General features: G+C 46.9%; 1 protein-coding gene across 3 annotated transcripts in view; it reads right to left on the bottom strand.

Moving 5' to 3' along the window:
* col19a1 (collagen, type XIX, alpha 1) overlaps positions 1–12,887 on the bottom strand; it is a 161,212-nt gene that overhangs the window by 65,384 nt on the left and 82,941 nt on the right. For 2 of the 3 annotated variants that reach the window (XM_029697582.1, XM_029697583.1), the window contains exons 15-18: positions 12,853–12,887; positions 7,037–7,066; positions 4,535–4,561; positions 3,645–3,698 (exon numbers count right to left, since the gene is read on the bottom strand). The exon at positions 12,853–12,887 is cut by the window's right edge and continues 1 nt beyond it. In XM_029697582.1, coding sequence (XP_029553442.1) covers positions 3,645–3,698; positions 4,535–4,561; positions 7,037–7,066; positions 12,853–12,887 — 146 coding nt within the window. The remainder of the gene's footprint in view (positions 1–3,644; positions 3,699–4,534; positions 4,562–7,036; positions 7,067–12,852) is intronic. The other variant, XM_029697585.1, reaches the window with a different exon arrangement.

The following is a 12,887-nucleotide window of genomic DNA, read 5'->3' as shown; positions in this document are numbered from 1 at the left end:
GTGGCTTGTCGAGCTCTGGATATCACAGCCTACGTAAGGCGATGGCAGATGTACAGTTCATCTGGATTTCCCTGGACACGTCATGGGATGGTAGTCTATTTTATCTCCACGTATACAGATCTACACTGTGTTACCCAATCACAGACTTTATTGTCACTTTGTCCTAGGACGTCACACAACTAACAGGAAGTCAATTTGTGATTTCTCAGTTTCATATGGGCCACATGTGACAGCTTCAGGGCTTTAAATGGGGGAAACTTTAGCACCTTCATAGTAACCAGGAAGCCATGCAGGCCAGCAGCCATCAAAGACAGAGCCTGCGGCACAAATGGAACCCTTTGTACTATTCAGAAGTAGTGCATTACCACATAGTGCACTAATTCTAAGCAGAGCCCTACCTCATAGGGCTCTGGACAAAAGTAGTGCACTACCTCATAGGGCTCTGGTCAGAAGTAGTGTACTACCACATAGGGCTCTGGTCAGAAGTAGTGCACTACCCCATAGGGTTCTGGTCAGAAGTAGTGTACTACCCCATAGGGTTCTGGTCAGAAGTAGTGCACTACATACAGCAGGGAACAGGACTCCATTTGGGACCCATCCTCGGTATTAATAGAGAGGTTGTGTGTGTCTTCAACAGAACAACATTTTTTGACACTGATTCAAATGGCCGACTGGCTTAGTGTAACGACCACTCCACTCACACATTACTACTGAAGGAGATACCCTTCCACACCTGACCTGGGTTCAACTAGTATTTGAGTTCTTTCAACAACAACAAAAAGAAGCATTTGAATGAGCCTGACTGGAGTGCCAGTTGCCAGGGTCTTTGCCTATTCCTCCAGATCCATCACGCCAGGCGAGCTCAAATGAAGTGCAGTTAGAAAGAAAGAAAACAAATCATATGTGAACCCAGGCATGTTCCACACTCAAGAAGACATTAGTTTAAATGCTACTTTATTCTCCTATGGGGCTCACTGCTTTTAATGAACAGTGGTCCAAACCCAGCGAGGAAACATTACAACATGCTGATTGGACTCCAATTGGACTCCAAACACAGACTGAAACCAATTAAAGGGGTTATGATTGGGTAGAAATTGGACATTATGTTCAAGTTCTCATAGAGGTCACGTTATAATTGTGACCTTTGACACCGAGCGATTCAGTTGCCTCCGAGGTCAGATCCGCTATGTTGCAACGTTCCACTTCTGGTGTGAGGATATAGACAGTAGCACCCTCCACCAGCTCTAACTTCCCATATGAATTCTCTCTTTCTGTCCAGGAATTCTTGCATTGAGAATGTGATTCACTGTTAGCTCATGCAGTGTCAGTGAGAGCTACGGAAAAGTTCAGGAACAGCACTAAACTGTTGATATACACTGAGTGTACCAAACATTAAGAATACCTTCATTATTAAGAACCCCCCCACTCCCCCCTTTTGCCCACAGAACAGCCTCAATTCGTCGAGTCATGGACTCAGAAAGGTGTCGAAAGCGTTCCACAGGGATGCTGCTCATGTTGACTCCAATGCTTCCCACAGTTGTGTCAAGTTAGCTGGATGTCCTTTGGGTAGTGGACCATTCTTGAAAGACACGGGTAACTGTTGAGCGTAAATTACCCAGCAGTGTTGCAGTTCTTGACATAAACTGGTGTGCCTGGCACCTACTACCACACCCCGTTCAAAGGAACTTAAATATTTTGTCTTGCCCGTTCACCCACAATCCATGTCTCAACTGTCTCAAGGCTTAAAAATCCTTATTTAACCTGTCACCTCCCCTTCATCTACACCGATTGAAGTGACATCAATAAGGGATCATAGCTTTCACCTGGATTCACCTGGTCAGTCTATGTCATGGAAAGAGCAGGTCAAATCAAATCAAATCAAATTTCTTTACATTTTACATTTTAGTCATTTAGCAGACGCTCTTATCCAGAGCGACTTACAGTAGTGAATGCATACATTTCGTTTCGTGCATTTCTTTTTTTTTGTTTGTGTAACTCTGTGTTGTCGTATGTGTCGAACTGCTTTGCTTTATCTTGGCCAGGTCGCAATTGTAAATGAGAACTTGTTCTCAACTAGCCTACCTGGTTAAATAAAGGTGAAATAAAATAAATAAATAAAATCACCTAATCATGATCTTCAGTTTAGAATGCAAGTTGATTAATCAGCTGTGTTTGCTGGGGATGGAGAAAACGTGTGACACCAATCAGGCCTCTAACAAGTCATCTTTCAGCTTGCTTCTAAAGTCAATACACTATACTTACACTACTTACGTTTGAAGACCAACATAACGGGACAATCTCAACACTCCCTACAGTGCAATCCTTACTATTTGGTATTTTATCAGGATCCCCATTAGCTGTTGCAAAATGATCCACAGTACTGTAGTGTGTGGCTCATAACCACAGGAGGTTGGTGGCATCTAGTGGTAATGACTGGAGCGGAATCAATGGAATGGTATCAAATACATCAAACATATGGTTTCTATGTGTTTGATGCCATTCCATTTACTCCGTTCCAGCTGTTCTCTCCTCAGCAGCCTCCTGTGTTCAAAACAGGTGGTCACAGTTTTATAGGTAGCCAGCCTTGTTTTGGAAGTTGGACCCATCCGATACTGGTAACATACAGGTGTAGGATCTTAATTTGAGCCAGTTTGCTACAGCAGGAAAATAATCCTGCATTAACAGGAAATGTGCATTTTTGTAGGGGTTGATACATTTTTAGGAAGAGAAAATCAGGTCAAAAATGTTAACGTGGAAAGACTTTAAGAAGCCTTTTTAAACCTAAAATACCTCAACTTTCTCCTGTAACTGGGTGATCAAATTAAGATCCTGCATCTGAAGCACTGCTTTGCTTTATTCTTATAACTGCAACATAACATGCATGCTGTAGTTTAATCAAGGCTAAGTTGAATGCAAAAATATGTATGCAATCACTACTGTAAGTTGCTCTGGATAAGAGCGTCTGCTAAACCACTAAAATGTAAAAATTATATTGACCACTGCAGTACCTCTAGGAATTGGTGAGAGCTCTAAGATTGCTCGAATGTAGCAAGGGGTGAAATCCAAGTGGGCCAAGTGGGTAGAACTGGAATGTTCTTGTTTGTACAGTCACAGCCATTGTTCTTTTAACCATGTATGGCCCTTTATAGGAAACATAACACTGCTTAGGACAGCTGCCTGCTGGGACTGGCCACGTGTGCTGCCAGTCATGTTGACCTCTCTGAGACATTTATTAAACATAGTCAAACTATTAGCATTCCCCCAGGGCTCAACCCTACCAGGCCCTACCAGGCCCACCCAGGCCCACCCAGGCTAACTCAGGCCCCAGCTGTTGTCAGGCCGTCCCCAGGGAGGGGGTCCAGAAGCAGGAGCTAGGCCCACCCAGGCTAACTCAGGCCCCTACAGGCCGTCCCCAGGGAGGGGGTCCAGAAGCAGGAGCTAGGCCCAGCCCAGGCTAACTCAGGCCCCCACAGGCCGTCCCCAGGGAGGGGGTCCAGAAGCAGGAGCTAGGCCCAGCCCAGGCTAACTCAGGCCCCTACAGGCCGTCCCCAGGGAGGGGGTCCAGAAGCAGGAGCTAGGCCCAGCCCAGGCCACACAAAGAGTAGCAGTGCCTGTGTGTGATTGTGTGTGTGGCGTTTACTCACCCTTTTGCCCTCTTTGCCCAGTGCCCCCGTCTGACCTGGCAACCCAGGGGATCCCTAGGGACAGAAGACAGAAGGGTATCAGAGCAGGGCTGTCATTTGTGTATGGCCAGGGTATGGGTGTTGCGTTACCCGAGCTTCATGGTCTAGGCCTCTTATAGCACCAGTAACACTGGACACATAGCCTAACATTCCGCTGTTTGACATGCTATTGATATTCTGCCATTTGTTGAAATGTCGCTTCTGTGTAAGAGAGAGAGAGGGGCTGGATGCTAGCCTGGTTCCAGATCTGTTTGTGCTATCATGCCAATGCCTTCCTACTCATTGCCATGCCAAAGGAAGATTGGCTCGACAAGGACAGCAATGGACCAGGCTAGCTGGATGCTGGATGGATTCCTAGATAGGCTGGTTGGATGGCATTCAGTGTTAGAATGAGTGTGTATCCAGCTTGTTTCTGTGGAGACAGATGTAAACTCATGGCCTCATCCCAGACCTGTTGCCAATGACAATATGAGTTAGAAAGGCAGCACAGACAGATCCTGGATCAGGCTATGGGTTAACAGCTTGTTGCTTATAAAGCTGCTATGGAGACAGATGTTAGAGCCACATGTTCTCAGCACACCAGTGGAGGCTGCTGACAGGACGGTTCATAATAATGGCTGGAACGGAGCAAATGGAATGGCATCAAACACATGGAAACCATGTGTTTGATGTATTTAATACCATTCCACTGATTCCGTTCCAGTCATTACCACGAGCCTGTTCTCCCCAACTAAGATGCCACCAACCTCCTGTGCAGCACAAAGACCACTGGCTGCCTAGTTGGCTTAATTGCTGTATGAAAATACCTAGATCTGATTTCATTCAAGTTTAATTGCTGGTGCTGGGCGTACCGTATCTCCAGTTAAGCCAGGTGGACCCTGTCAGATGCAAAACATAGGTGTAAGACTGGTTACATAGGTGTAAGACTGGTTACATAGGTGTAAGACTGGTTACATAGGTGTAAGACTGGTTACATAGGTGTAAGACTGGTTACATAGGTGTAAGACTGGTTACATAGGTGTAAGACTGGTTACATAGGTGTAAGACAGGTTACATAGGTGTAAGACAGAGACAAAGTAGAGTTGCGATTCAACGGCTTAGACATGAGACGTAGGTGGCAGCGTCTACAGACAATCACGGATTACAAAGGGAAAACCAGCCACATCGCGGACACCGACGTCTTGCTACCGGACAAGCTAAATACCTTGTTTGCGTGCTTTGAAGATAACACAGTGCCACCGACGTGTCCTGCTCCCAACGACTGTTGGCTCTTGTTCTCCGTGGATGACATTTAAACGTATTAACCTTCGCAAGGCTGTCGGCCCAGATAGCATCCATAGCCGCGTCCTCAGAGCATGCGCAGACAAGCTGGCTGGAGTGTTTACGGACATATTCAATCCATCCCTATCCCAGTCTGCTGTCCCCACATCCTTCAAGATGTCCACCATTGTTCCTGTACCCAAGAAAGCAAAGGTAACTGAACTAAATTACTATCGCTCCGTATCACTCACTTCTGTCATCATGAAGTGCTTTGAGAGGCTAGTTAAGGATCATAACACCTCTACCTTTCATGACACCCTAGACCCACTTCAATTTTCTTACTACCCCAATAGATCCACAGACGATGAAATTGCCATTACACTGCACACTGCCCTAACCCATCTGGACAAGAGGAATACCTATGTAAGAATGATGTTCATTGACTACAGCTCAGCCTTCAACACCATAGTACCCTCCTATCCTCCCTGTTCACCCATGACTGCGTGGCCACACACAACTCCAACTCAATCATCAAGTTTGCAGATGACACAACAGTAGTAGGCCTGATTACCAACAATGACAAGACAGCCTACAGGGAGGAGGTGAGGGCCCCAGCGGAGTGGTGCCAGGAACATAACCTCTCCCTCAACGTCAACAAAATGAAGGAGCTGATGGTGGACTTCAGGAAACAGCAGAGGGAGCCTCTATCCACATCGATGGGACCGCAGTGGAGAAGGGGGAAAGCTTTAAGTTCCTAGGCGTACACATCACTGAAACTGAAATGGTCCACCCACATAGACAGTGGTGTGAAGAAGGTGCAACAGCGCATCCTCAACCTCAGGAGGCTGACAAACCTTTACAGATGCACAATTGAGAGCATCCTGTCAGGCTGTATCGCTGTATCACCACCTGGTACGGCAACTGCACTGCCCGCAACCGCAGAGCTCTCCAGAGGGTGGTGCGGTCTGCCCAACGCATCACCGGGATCATACTGCCTGCCCTCCAGGACACCTACACCACCCGATGTCACAGGAAGGCCAAAAAGATCATCAGAACATCAACCACCTGAGCCACTGACTGTTCACCCCACTATCATCCAGAAGGAGAGGTCAGTACAGGTGCATCAAAGCTGGGACCGAGAGACTGAAAAACAGCTTCTATCTTAAAGCCATCAGACTGTTAAATAGCCATCACTAGTCGGCTACCACCCGGTTACTCAACCCTGCTGCCGTATATACAGGTACATAGACATGGAATCACTGGCCACTGTAATGATGGAACACTAGTCACTTTAATAATGTTTACATACTGCTTTACTCATTTCATATGTATATACTGTACTCTATTCTACTGTATTTTAGTCAATGCCACTCCGATATTGCTCAATCTAAAATGAATATATTTGTTCATTCCATTCTTTTACTTTTAGATTTGTGTGTATTGTTGTGAATTGTTAGATACTACTGCACTGTTAGATATTACAGCACTGTTGGAGCTAGGAACACAAGCATTTCGCAACCCACAATAACATCTGCTAAATATGTGTATGTGACCAATACAATTGGATTTGATTTGATTATGCCACAATATAAAGGCTCATATATGCTTATAACAAGTTATGAAGCATTATATCTGCAGGCTTTAAGTAAAGTGTTACCAAAACATATTTTTTTATCAAACAAACAATGTTTTGAACATTTCAAATTACAAAGAATACTGTAGTTGTCATTCACAATGATGTTGCATGTCCGTACGCCATCAATATTAGGAACTCCCATAGTTCTCCAACATAACTCCTGCAGTTGTCATTCCTCCTCTGACAAGGCCTCATATAAACTGCTGTATGCCTGGGTCTATTGTAAATCTGACCTAGGCAGGGCCATTGTTCCGTGACAAATTACATAATAAAAAGTGCACTTCATCAAATTGATTTGGATCAGGAGGAGAGAGTTGTTTTGTTTCATTTATGGTTTATTTAACAGCCTGTCAGAACAGCATAGAGAGGTACGTGTTGGTGGGTACATAAGGATATGAGCTTCAGACTCAGTGTACCACATAAAAACAATGAAACGTCAAGGAAAATATGAATATACCTGATCTCCCTTGAGTCCCTCTTTCTCCACCTGAAACAAACAAGACAAAACAATGACAACTACAATATGACAGTTACAATATCAGTCTAATTGAAGACACATTATACACTATACAAAATAGGTCAATCAGAAGAACAAAATTGCATTGGTAGATTGATCAGAATGTGTCAGGTTATGGTTTTTGTAATCTCGTAACAATTCTTTGAAAAATCCTGCTATGAATGTGGGTCAGAAGGGACTGAGTCTAAGCAGTACTATTTGAACCCAGGTTAGGGCCTTTCACAGTAACACTCCTACTGGTGTTGTGGGTGGAAGGGAGGGGAGCAGACAGACAGACAGACAGACAGACAGACAGACAGACAGACAGACAGACAGACAGACAGACAGACAGACTTGTCTGTCCTCACAAACTACTGTCCACATCCAGGGCCACAGATCAACCTATCAGCTTACACATCCATCCCAAATAAGTGGTGTCCCCTTTCAATTGGCATCCTCGCAAAAACACTGACGCCTTTTTCTTGGAAGCAGCAGCTGCAGAAAATAGCCATTCATAACATGACATGTGTACAGAATGTGAAAGTCACTCACAGGCCCCTGTCTCTGTGCTTAAAGGTGCAATCTGTAGTTGGTACATCCATTTTTGTACTTTTTTGGGGGGTGATATATACCCATGATAACTTCAAATGCTTCATGAGCTTAGTTCAACTGTCACACCCCATCAAAACCCCAAATATAAGCTTCTATTTTACTCCATTGTTTGTAAACAATATAATTGTAAACAAACACTGTACATCAGGGGTAAGCAGTTCCTGTTTTGGATTTAATCGACCTGGAAGACCAGGTGTGTTGAATTTAGGCAACCACTGAACTGATCAATTAGCTCAGTTGGTCAGGTGTTGTGCCTAGTTGGAACAAAACCCTGCAGTACCTGTGAACTCCAGGAACAGGCTTGTCTACCCCTGCTGTATAGCTTCAGAACATGGTTAAAACTATCATTTTGATCTCAAGGATGGGCAGTCCTTGCATCCATACAGTAGCTGTGTCAGCCCCATCCCTTAGCCGTTTACCAAAACTGTGGCAGGGTGGCGGCTTCATTGTTTTTTTGAATCACAGATTGCCTCTTTAAAACGGCGGACAGAAATCTATCGTTTAACAAGGCGGCTGACAAGCCTTTGGTATCTGTGACAGCGGCTGTAAACATGAATGACAGCTAGGAACCGTGATGCCCCTCTATAAAACACAATGTTCTATCTCACAAAGTACTGCTTTACTAACTCAATTCATTCTCAATGTATATCATATGTACACAGTACTTGTAAAAGGGAAACCTTGGGTTAAACTGAATGTGGTATATCGAATAGTTCATCTATACTACCATTTAGTAGCATTCAGAGGTGTTCAGACTATCACCGCAATGTTGTTTACAAGTCTGTTGTGAGAAGACCTGGTAACGCCGACCATGGTGTTCTCGATAGCCAGGATAGAATGTCTGTTATCCTGATTCGTCTCGTATTAATGTATAATTAGCTAGAGTAAATGTCTCGTCAACGGTGACAGTTTTCGTTTGGGGTTTGGTAAGTATTTGGGTGACATGAAAGGGACGGTGTCACACACACTCTGCCTCGCTCCAGTGCTAATGGGACGTGGCAGGGCAGATAATTAGCTAACCACTCGTAGTATACTCTTAATCTTCAACCATCACCTCCCCTAACACCACCAGCCAGGCCCTGTGTGTATTAGTGTGTGTGTGTACGTGCGTGGGTTCATGCATTGTTTGTGTGTGTGTGCATGTACGTGTGTCTCTGTGAGTGTGTGTGTGCACCCATGCATGTGTGTGTATATTAATCTACCAGTCTCTGTCTAGGAGTTTCTAGGCTATGCTCCCACTAAGCTCCCTCTCCCCTGGGCTCATGTTAACAGAACTAGAGAGGACAAGCAGACAGTGCAGCCAGCCCAATTATAGGAGCACTATGCATGAAGCATGCTGAGGCTTCTACTGGGATTCACTAAACGCTGAGGGTCTACTGGGAGAGACTGGCGTCTAGAACTCCTAGACTGAGTTAGTGGGGAGGAGAAGCGAGGAGAGCAGAGGAGAGTTGAGGAGAGGGTAGGAGAGGAGAGTTGAGGAGAAGAGAGGAGAGCGGAGGAGAGGAGACCTGAGGAGAGTTGAGGAGAGGGTAGGAGAGGAGAGGAGAGTTGAGGAGAAGAGAGGAGAGCTGAGGAGAGTTGAGGAGAGGAGACCTGAGGAGAGTTGAGGAGAGGGTAGGAGAGGAGAGTTGAGGAGAGGAGAGTTGAGGAGAGTTGAGAAGAGGAGAGGAGAGTTGAGGAGAGGAGAGTTGAGGAGAGGAGAGGAGAGTTGAGGAGAGGAGAGTTGAGGAGAGTTGAGGAGTGTTGAGGAGTGTTGAGGAGAGTTGAGGAGTGTTGAGGAGAGGAGAGTTGAGGAGAGTTGAGAAGAGGAGAGGAGAGTTGAGGAGAGGAGAGTTGAGGAGAGTTGAGGAGTGTTGAGGAGAGGAGAGTTGAGGAGTGTTGAGGAGAGGAGAGTTGAGGAGAGTTGAGAAGAGGAGAGGAGAGTTGAGGAGAGGAGAGTTGAGGAGAGTTGAGGAGTGTTGAGGAGAGGAGAGTTGAGGAGAGTTGAGGAGTGTTGAGGAGAGTTGAGGAGTGTTGAGGAGAGGAGAGTTGAGGAGAGGAGAGTTGAGGAGAGGCGAGTTGAGGAGAGGCGAGTTGAGGAGAGCTGAGGAGAGGAGAGCTGAGCTGAGGAGAGGAGAGAAGAGCTGAGGAGAGGAGAGCTGAGGAGAGCTGAGGAGAGGAGAGCTGATGAGAGCTGAGGAGAGCTGAGGAGAGAAGAGCTGAGGAGAGGAGAGCTGAGGAGAGCTGAGGAGAGGAGAGCTGAGGAGAGAAGAGCTGAGGAGAGGAGAGCTGAGGAGAGCTGAGGAGAGCTGAGGAGAGGAGAGCTGAGGAGAGGAGAGCTGAGGAGAGGAGAGTTGAGGAGAGAAGAGGAGAGGAGAGCTGAGGAGAGCTGAGGAGAGGAGAGTTGAGGAGAGAAGAGGTTTATTCTATTCTACTGAGCCATTTATTTTATGTTGGTATTCTTCTATTTTATTATTTATTATTGTTGTTGCATTGTCCAGAAGGAACCTGCCAGTAAGCATGTAATTGGACAGTGTCTACCATGTGTATCCTGTACATGTAATACCTACAATCGCACTCCACACTGCCCTTTCCCACCTGGACAAAAGGAAAACCTATGTGAGAATGCTGTTCATTGACTACAGCTCAGCATTCAACACCATAGTGCCCACAAAGCTCATCACTAAGCTAATGACTCTGGGACTAAACACCTCCCTCTGCAACTGGATTCTGGACTTCCTGACGGGCCGCCCCCAGGTGGTAAGGGTAGGCAACAACACGTCTGCTACACTGATCCTCAACACTGGGGCCCCTCAGGGGTGCATGCTTAGTCCCCTCCTGTACTCCCTCTTCACTAATGACTGCGTGGCCAAACACAACTCCAACACCATCATTAAGTTTGCCGACGACACAACAGTGGTAGGCCTGATCACCAACAACGATGAGACAGCCTATAGGGAGGAGGTCAGAGAACTGTTAGTGTGGTGCCAGAGCAGCAACCTCTCCCTCAACGTGATCAAGACAAAGGAGATGATCGTGGACTACAGGAAAAGGAGGGCTGAGCACTACCCCATTCACATCGACGGGGCTGAAGTGGAGCGGGTCGAGAGTTTCAAGTTCCTTGGTGTCCACATCACCAACTATCATGGTCCAAACATAACAAGACAGTCGTGAAGAGGGCACAACAATGCCTTTTACCACTCTGGAAACTGAAAAGATTTGGCACGGGTCCCCAGATCCTCAAAAGGTTCTACAGCTGCACCATCGAGAGCATCCTGACTGGTTGCATCACCGCCTGGTGTGGCAACTGCTCGGCATCCAACCATAAGGCCCTACAGAGGGTAGTGCCTACGGCCCAGTACATCACTGGGGCCAAGCTTCCTGCCATCCAGCACCTATATACTAGGCGGTTTCAGAGGAAGGCCCAAAAAATAGTCAGAGACTCCAGTCACCCAAGTCATAGACTGTTCTCTCTGCTACCGCACGTCAAGCAGTACCGGAGCACCAAGTCTAGGTCCAAAAGGCTCTTTAACAGCTTCTACCCCCAAGCCATAATACCGCTGAACAATTAATCAAATGTCCACCAGGACTTTTTGCATTGACAACCCCCTCCCATTTGTTTTTACACTGCTGCTAGTCACTGTTTATTATCTATGCATAGTCACTTTACTCCTACCTACATGTACAAATGAGCTCGACTAACCTGTACCCCTGCACATTGACTCGGTACCAGTACTCCCTGTATATAACCTCCACATTGACTCGGTACCAGTACTCCCTGTATATAACCTCCACATTGACTCTGTACCGGTACTCCCTGTATATAACCTCCACATTGACTCGGTACCGGTACCCCCTGTATATAACCTCCACATTGGCTCGGTACCAGTACTCCCTGTATATAACCTCCACATTGACTCTGTACCGGTACTCCCTGTATATAACCTCCACATTGACTCGGTACCAGTACTCCCTGTATATAACCTCCACATTGACTCGGTACCGGTACTCCCTGTATATAACCTCCACATTGACTCTGTACCGGTACTCCCTGTATATAACCTCCACATTGACTCGGTACCGGTACCCCCTGTATATAACCTCCACATTGGCTCGGTACCAGTACTCCCTGTATATAACCTCCACATTGACTCGGTACCGGTACCCCCTGTATATAGCCTCATTATTGTTATTTTATTTTGTAAATTTTTTTCTTTGTAAATATTTTCTTAACTCTATTTTCTTAAAACTGCATTGTTGGTTAAGGGCTTTGTAGTAAGCATTTCACGGTAAGGTCTACACCTGTTGTATTCGGCATATGTGATAACTTGTCGTCAACTTCTCTCACACATGTAGGTCCACCATGGATGCTACCTGCCACCCCCTTCTCATCTCCTCCTGCCCTTCCCATCCTTCCCCCCAGAGCTCCAGACCAGTGGTCTACCTGCCTGCTCTCCACCATGCTCCAAACCCCAGGAGATGTGTGGAGAGAGGGGGTTAACCATGCTCATCTACCCCTGTCTAGCCTCTCCTTGCCTGACCTCCCAGACGGCACAGAGGTGGATGGTAATGTGACACAGACTGTTCACCTGAGCAGTTCCAAATCCCTCTCTCCCCTCCTTATCCCCCCCTCATAACCTCCTCCTTCCCCTCTCCTCATCCCCCCTCATCCCTCCTCCTTCCCCTCATATCCTCCTCCTTCCCCTCTCCTCATCCCCCCTCATCCCTCCTCCTTCCCCTCATAACCTCCTCCTTCCCCTCTCCTCATCCCCCCTCATCCCTCCTCCTTCCCCTCATAACCTCCTCCTTCCCCTCTCCTCATCCCCCCTCATCCCTCCTCCTTCCCCTCATAACCTCCTCCTTCCCCTCTCCTCATCCCCCCTCATCCCTTCTCCTTCCCCTCTCCTCATCCCCCCTCATCCCTCCTCCTTCCCCTCATATCCTCCTCCTTCCCCTCTCCTCATCCCCCCTCATGCCTCCTCCTTCCCCTCATAACCTCCTCCTTCCCCTCTCCTCATCCCCCCTCATCCCTCCTCCTTCCCCTCATAACCGCCTCCTTCCCCTCTCCTCACCCCCCCACCCTCTCCTCATCCCCCCTGTATGTGTGTGTGTGAGTGCGTGTGTGTGTGTGTGTGTGAGCGTGTACATTCATATGAAGACAGCTGCATAAAAGACTGCATACTTACACTTAGTCCAGGCAGACCTTGAAGACCCGTATCGC

The sequence above is a fragment of the Salmo trutta genome, chromosome 18 (assembly GCF_901001165.1).
Source record: "Salmo trutta chromosome 18, fSalTru1.1, whole genome shotgun sequence".
Classification (NCBI taxonomy): Eukaryota; Metazoa; Chordata; class Actinopteri; order Salmoniformes; family Salmonidae; genus Salmo; species Salmo trutta.
This window is presented reverse-complemented; position numbering and strand designations above follow the sequence as displayed.